The 7,818-nt window shown below is 34.2% G+C and overlaps 1 protein-coding gene across 1 annotated transcript; it reads left to right on the top strand.

Moving 5' to 3' along the window:
- Nucleotides 1-408: 408 nt before the first annotated feature.
- LOC131655996 (NDR1/HIN1-like protein 13) lies at nucleotides 409-1,405 on the top strand. Its single transcript, XM_058925786.1, has one exon. The coding sequence runs from the start codon at nucleotides 446-448 to the stop codon at nucleotides 1,298-1,300; it is 855 nt and encodes a 284-aa protein (XP_058781769.1). The 5' UTR covers nucleotides 409-445; the 3' UTR covers nucleotides 1,301-1,405.
- The last annotated feature ends 6,413 nt before the right edge of the window (nucleotides 1,406-7,818 follow it).

Here is a 7,818-nt window from a genome sequence, read left to right as displayed (position 1 = left end):
TATAAAAAAAATATTAATATAACTTAATTGAATACATGTGGTTGATTGGTTGTAAATATAAAATAGTTTTAAAATTTAAATATAACTCATCAATGATTTTATTGCTGACTGTGTATATTTTTTTCTCTTAATTAAAAGTCAGATACTATGATTTGCTTTCAAAGAACAAAAATTCTTCTATATTCGGAAATATTTTAAACAAACATGTGAAATTGAGATTAGAACTTTGCACCTTTATTGTTTATTTTTGTTAAAAAAATATACTAATAGAAAAAAAATCATAAAAATATAAAAGAAAGGAAAAAAAATCAAAAGTGTAAAGATATGTCTGTATTTCCGCGTAGTGCAGAGCATTGATTATACGCGGACACGGTTTCTTTTTCTTTTCATATTTAAAGACTTCACAACTACCGAAATGTGCAAACCACTACACTAACCCCAATCAATGGCTGATCGAGTTCACCCAAACACCTCTCCACCCTCAAACGACTCTAAAACGACGTCGTCTGAGAAAACCACCCCAATGGCTGATCGAGTTCATCCAAAAACGACGTCGTCTGAGAAACCCGCTACCAAAGAAGCTCCATCCGCTCCCAAAGAGGCTCCACCGCTAGGAGCCTATGTCGTCCAGTTACCAAAAGAGCAGGTCTACCGCTACCCTCCGCCGGAGAATGCCGTTCGTTTTGCTAACTACACTCGCCGGAAAAATAGAAGATGCCGCTGCTGTTGTTGTCTCTGTTGGTTCATCGGCATCATTGTAGCTTTAGCCGTGCTTCTCGCCATTGCCGCCGGTGTTTTCTACTTGGTGTTCCGGCCGGAAGCTCCTAATTATTCAATCAAACGCGTCTCCGTCAAGGGAATGAACCTCACCTCGCAGTCTCCGATCTCGCCGGAGTTTGACGTCTCTGTTAACGCTGATAACGGTAACCGTAAGATCGGAATCTACTACAACAAGGATAGCACTGTTGAACTGTTTTACAGAGACGTTAACCTCTGTAACGGCGCAATACCGACTTTCTATCAGCCGTCGAATAATGTAACGGTGTTTCAGACGGTGTTGAAGGGTAAAGGCGTGATGGTTGCTGGATCTGATCGGAAAGCGTTACTGAATGCTGTTAAGAAACAGAGCGTGCCGTTAACATTGAAGCTGAGGGTTCCGGTGAAATTCAAAGTGGGATCTGTGAAGACATGGACGTTCAACGTTAAGGTTCACTGTGTTGTGACGGTGGATGAGTTAACGGAGAAAGCGGAGATTGTTAATAGAGATTGCAGTTACGGATTGGATGTTTGGAAATGGTGATGAAATTCATTATTTGAATTTAGCCATTTAGGGATTAGGATGAAAGCGTTTAGAGATTATACTTTTTGGTTTGGTATTTTTTTTTCAATGCGTTTTTTTCCGACAGATATTGTGAATTTTTATTACGACTTTGCTAATATTTTTATTTTTTTCCGCTGATATAATTAACCAATTTGATTTTCGTTGAATATAATAAAAACTCTTTTTTGACAGAATAAAAACTTTTATTAAGAAATTCCGCTTTTCAGGTTTATCTTTTAAAATTGTCCACTCCAGTCTCCAGATCTATTTCCTTTGATCTTAGTCCCACGGTTGAAGATAAATAAATTTACTTTCCATTTTATTTTATAACTAAAAAATATTAAACAATATTAATCTTGTAATCGAACCAATTTGATTATAATCAAATTATTATAGATATAATTGGATCATTATAGACATTTATTATAGATATAATCAAATTAATCAAATTATTGTAGATATTTGGCTGATTGACCGCATCAAATTGCGTTCTAATATGAGACATGGATTACTTTGTTAAAAAAACGACACATGTCATTCTTTAATGAATTTAATTGAAATTCAATTACAGTCTATAAATAATTAATTTTTTTAATTCATAAACATATAAGACCTATTAAAATTGTTTGGTGAAAGAATAAATATTAAAATTGGATCAAAAGTAATTTAGCCCAATTTTTTTTTTTTAAAAGGAGTGCAAAAACAAGTACAAAAAATTATTCCGAAAAATTATTCCAACGATTTCTTAGGGTCTAAGGAAAGATTCAACCAGCCCTTTTGAGATAGTCCAACGGTATTTAGATCAATATATCTTAGGCTTAAAAAAAAAAGAGATCCTATCTTCCACCCTCACAACTACTATACATAACATTTTTTTTTATTTTTTTACATTTCACTCAAAATTATATTTTTTTTGTTTTTTTAATTGATATAAAACTAAATATTTTTAAAATCAAACACAGTACCATACAAACACAAATCATTAAAAAAAAATAGTAATAACTTTATCAATTAACTACTTAAGATTAGTTCATGCCTCCAATATTTTTAAAATGCTTAGAAATTTTTTAAAACTCAAAAGGTGATCATGTGCACAGTTTCTCTAATTTCATTGGGGAAGATGATGCACACCCTTTTGAATTCATAGGTCCTATGATGGTTGGCTCGAATCTGATAGCATGCTTGTCATGTAAGCATTTTTCAATGCTGCTCTTGTTATTAATGTTGTTTTGTGTTTTTTTATGTGCATCTAGCAAGTATTTATGGTTCTTTAATTATCACTTAATATTAAGTAATGTGGTTGGGCCTAACTCAACCCTACAAAACCAGATAGTAGGGTAAGGATTGTTCCCACTTATAAACACATGAGACCATATATTGTCTGATGTGTGACTGTTAACACACTCTCTCACGCCCAAGACTAGACAATTGGAGCGTGGAAGTAAATGATGGGTGGCCCAATAGCGGAAACCTGATAGTTTGTGGCCCACCAGATCTTAAACCAGACTCTGATACCATGTTAGAAAATGTGGTTGGAGTTAACTCAACCCTACAAAATCGACTAGTAGGGTGGGGATTGTCCCTACTTATAAACACATGTTCAGGCCATATATTGTTTGATGTACTCTTAACACTTAAAGCTTCGAGAAATGGTTAGTTATTAAGTTCTCCAAACCTATGTTAATTAATTGATGTTTTTGTTGATAACTGTTGTTAGTGAGTTTGTTATATCATATGCGATTTCTTGTTTCACTAACCCCTCATTGAACTTGCATTCATTTAAATATATTTTTAAGATAATAATTAAATAAATTAAATTATTCTTGAAAATCAACTTAAACAATCCAATGTTTTTTCAAATTGTATTCTTCTTGTAAACCATAATTTCCCCTTTAGCGTATAGAATCTCATTCAATGCCACAAACTCTTCAAAATAAGGTTGAGAAATGAATGTCAGTTTGTGTCTTTCACACAAATTTTGATGTTTGAAAAATAAACTAGATAAAAGAGGAAATCAAATTTTGTGTGAAAGATTCGTATTGACATCCTTTCATCAACATTACTTTGAAGAATTTGGGATTGAATTAAATCCTATAGGCTAAAGAGGGAATCATGATTTACAAGAGGCATGCAATTCGAAAAACATTGGATCGTTTAATTTGTTTTTCAAGAATAATTTAAATTTTTTTATTATTATCTCAAAAATTTATTTGAATGGATGTATATGGTTAATGAGGGGCAGGGAAAAACAAGTAATCTCATATTTTATAATAAAATCTTACATATACCACAACGGTTGGAACTTATAACCGTGGTGAAATATTATTTTTTATGCGCTTTAATTTTGTTTGTAGCTAGGTATCAAACCCATGATACTATATTTATGGCAACAGTTGTTTACATAAACCGTTGTGATAGATAGCGTGTTACATAGTTTATCACAACGATCACGCACCAGTGGCTGAAACAACAAACTTATGATCACACGCTACTTCACAACAATATGTCAAGCTTGATGGTACCCCTTTTCCAATCGTTGTAAAAAGGATTTTCTATAGTAGTGATTAAAGAAGATGGAGGTCTTCAATGGCTTCCAAAGCTCTTTAAATTGTCACTTTCGTATTTATGGTCGTCACTTTCTCTCTCAAAATTGGAACCCTACAAAAGTAGCCAACATTCTCTATTTAAAATTGCAAAACGTGTAAGAATTTTTCGCAGCATCGCACCAAGATGGGACTTTCATCGCGCCATGATGAGATGCATCCCGTGCACGTGAAATTTAGAAGCTAAAGTTGTTTTTTCTTATCTTTTTCTTTAGAATTTTCCCGAGTCCCAATTCTTCCACTCTTTGCAGTTTTTGCTTTATTCTTCATACTTTGGCTTCACTTTTGATCCAATTTCATCTGAATTTGCTCGTAAAGATCATGTTATGAATATTGTTATCACCAACGTTGCATTGCGATATGGATAAGATGAAGACGAGAATCAGTGGTTATCATGCAACCCATCATATGCTTTTTTTATTGTTGTTTTGTTTCATTTGGATTTAGTTGTATTTTGCGTATAAAATTATCATGTATTTAGATTGACATGTTACATTACATGTGATTTTATATTTTTTTCTTTCAATTATTTTTTGAAGTTTAGTTATTATTTATGTTGATGTATTTTATAAGTGTTTTGATCAAATAAATGAACTCTAATATTGTAATACATAATTTTAGATTCTATAATTCATACTCATTCACAAGGGTTTTGACCTAGTTGGATTTTATAATTTGGACCCATACTGAAGTTTTTTTGACATGCGCTCAGTTCTACAATTTGAACCCTTAAAATTGTCTAAATTATATAATCCTTAACATATCATTTACTTCTATTACATGAAATAGATTGCACTGACACTTTTTATGGACTATATAATGCACAAAAATTGTATAAAATGACGTGTTTGATTTATTTGCAGTTCACATTAGAAAAACAATAAACTCATTTTACCCATATTCAGTTAGAATAAACTCTAACATAGTTATACTTTACTATAATAAGGGGACACATCCCTATTTGTTTAGAATAAATGTCGATGTTACACTTTCTGATATGGAGCACCAACTATATGAAATGAATCCATGTCTCAACCACTGCGGCACAAGAATGGTGATCAAGGTTGAGTATTGTTGTTCGTCATTTGATGTTGATAAATGTATTTGCTTCACCAACATACAACTACAATATGACGAAGATGTGAGAATCATATTTGTAATATTTAGTTAGTATTGTTCCTTGCGACCTATCTAATTAGACGCTGCCCTAATAACATATCTTGATGTTATTTGTTTAAGTATGATTCGTTTAAGGAGATTTAATGAGATCATGGCGTGCATACTTTTTTAATAAGGTCTAAAATATATTAAAAATAAAATAAAAGAGTACGAAGAGGAGGGGGACAAATCCAAAACCCTCAAGAATAACAAAGCGAAAAGGAAAAATAAAAAGATAGACAACAAAAACACATGAGATAACTCATGTCAAAGAAACCAGTGAGGCGTACGATTGAAGGCACCCACCTTGAAACCTTTGCATGCCTCAGGCGGTTTCTTCTTGTTCTTGCATTTTCTTGGAACTACCAATTAAAATGATTGACTTGAATTTTGATCCAAATAAACAATCTCATCTCTCTTATCCATGTTAGCCCAAAATTCCCTTAGAAAATTCATTGCTTGTTGGGCATCTGAATCTGAATCTCCATCGTGATTTTTGTCAATGTTACCTTGATCAATTGTATATATATATAAGCTAAACCATGCAAATTTTTATTACCTTGGGCACCCAATTCTCCTTGATGCAAGGCATCAATACTCACAACATCATCATCTGTTAGAACAAGATTTGTTCTGATCAATATTCTTAGTTTTGATGATAACAAGGATATGAATTTTGTGTGAGATAATGTGGTACTCTAATACATTGCAATTTCCCTTTCAGGAAATATATAAAGAGTATGCACAAATCAGCGCTTAGAAGCTTTGTCTCAGAAGGTTCAGCATGCAACGTCAGAACATGGTCTGGCAAGACATCAGAAGATGGTCAAGGCAGAATCAGAACATGGGTCTATGGAAGCATCAGAAGAACTTGAGATCAGAAGCAGAAGCACTGAAGTTCTCATGGTATCACGCTCAGAAGCACTTCAAGGTCAGAAGACAAGAAGATGTTATGCACCAAGCTGTTTGACTCTGATGATATTCAAACGTTTTATTCATAAACATCAGATCAGAAGAAAGTACAGGTGGCAGGCTACGCTGACTGACAAAAGGAACGTTGGAAGCTATTAAAGGCAACGTCAGTAGACACAGCGTGAACAAGGCTCGAGGTAGTTGACAAAAGCGTGAAACATTAAATGCAATGCTGTACGGAAGACGCAAAGCATTAAATGCTCCCAACGGTCATCTTCTCAAGTGCCTATAAATATGAAGTTCTGATGAGAAGCAAGGTTACCAATTCTGAACAAACCTATTCTGAAAAACTTGCTGAAACGCTGTTCAAATTCAAAGCTCAGAAACTTCATCTTCATCAAAGCTCACTACATTGCTGTTGTAATATATTAGTGAGATTAAGCTTAAACGTTAAGAGAAATATCATTGTTGTGATTATAGCTTTTCAGAAGCATTGTAATACTCTTAGAATTGATTACATTAATTTGTAAGTAACTAGAGTGATCAAGTGTTGATCAGGATACTCTTGGAAGTCTTAGCTTGTGTCTAAGCAGTTGTAATTAGAGTGATCACGTGGTGGTCAGGATACTCTAAGAAAGTCTTAGCTTGTGTCTAAGCATTTGTTCCTAGAGTGATCAAGTTGTGATCAGGATACTCTAGAAGACTTAGTCGTGGGCTAAGTGGAAAACCAGTGTAATCTGTTGCGATTAGTGGATTAAATCCTCAGGTGAGGTAAATCACTCCGTGGGGGTGAACTGGAGTAGTTTAGTTAACAACAAACCAGGATAAAAATAACTGTGCAATTTGTTTTTATCGTTCAAGTTTTTAAGACTACACTTATTCAAACCCCCCCCTTTCTAAGTGTTTTTCTATCCTTCAATTGGCATCAGAGCGCCGGTTCTAAGGTGCAAGCACTTAACCGTGTTTAGAAAAGATTCAGGAAGAGAAAAACGCTTCAGTAAAAGATGGCTGGTGAAGTTCAAACAAATCCAACTGCATCTACATCTGGCTCTGCTGAGCAATACAATGGTAACAATGGTTATACTAGACCATCAGTATTTGATGGTGAAAACTTTGAATACTGGAAAGATAAACTGGAAAGTTACTTTCTTGGTCTAGATGGTGAATTATGGGATCTTCTGATAGATGGTTACAAACATCCAGTGAAAGCCAGTGGCGTAAGGCTTACAAGGCAAGAAATGGATGATGATCAAAAGAAGATTTTCAAGAATCATCGTAAATGTAGGACTGTTTTGCTGAATGCTATCTCTCATGCTGAGTATGAGAAGATATCTAACAGGGAAACTGCCCATGATATATATGAGTCATTGAAAATGACCCATGAGAGAAATGCTCAAGTCAAGGAGACTAAAGCTCTTTCTCTAATCCAGAAATATGAAGCCTTCAAGATGGAGGATGATGAAGATATTGAGAAGGTGTTATCAAGATTTCAAACTCTAACTGCTGGATTGAGAGTTCTGGATAAAGGCTACACCAAGGCTGATCATGTAAAGAAGATTATCAGAAGCTTACCCAGAAGATGGGGCCCAATGGTGACTGCATTTAAGATTGCGAAGAATTTGAATGAAGTTTCTTTGGAAGAGCTGATCAGTGCCCTGAGGAGACATAAGATTGAACTTGATGCAAATGAACCTCAGAAGAAAGGTAAGTCTATTGCGTTAAAATCAAATGTTAAAAAATGTACTAACGCTTTTCAGGCTAGAGAAGAAGATCCTGAAGAATCAGAATCTGAAGAAGAAGATGAACTGCCCATGATCTCCAGAA

Source organism: Vicia villosa, linkage group LG3 (genome assembly GCF_029867415.1).
Source record: "Vicia villosa cultivar HV-30 ecotype Madison, WI linkage group LG3, Vvil1.0, whole genome shotgun sequence".
NCBI classification, from domain to species: domain Eukaryota; kingdom Viridiplantae; phylum Streptophyta; class Magnoliopsida; order Fabales; family Fabaceae; genus Vicia; species Vicia villosa.
This window is presented reverse-complemented; position numbering and strand designations above follow the sequence as displayed.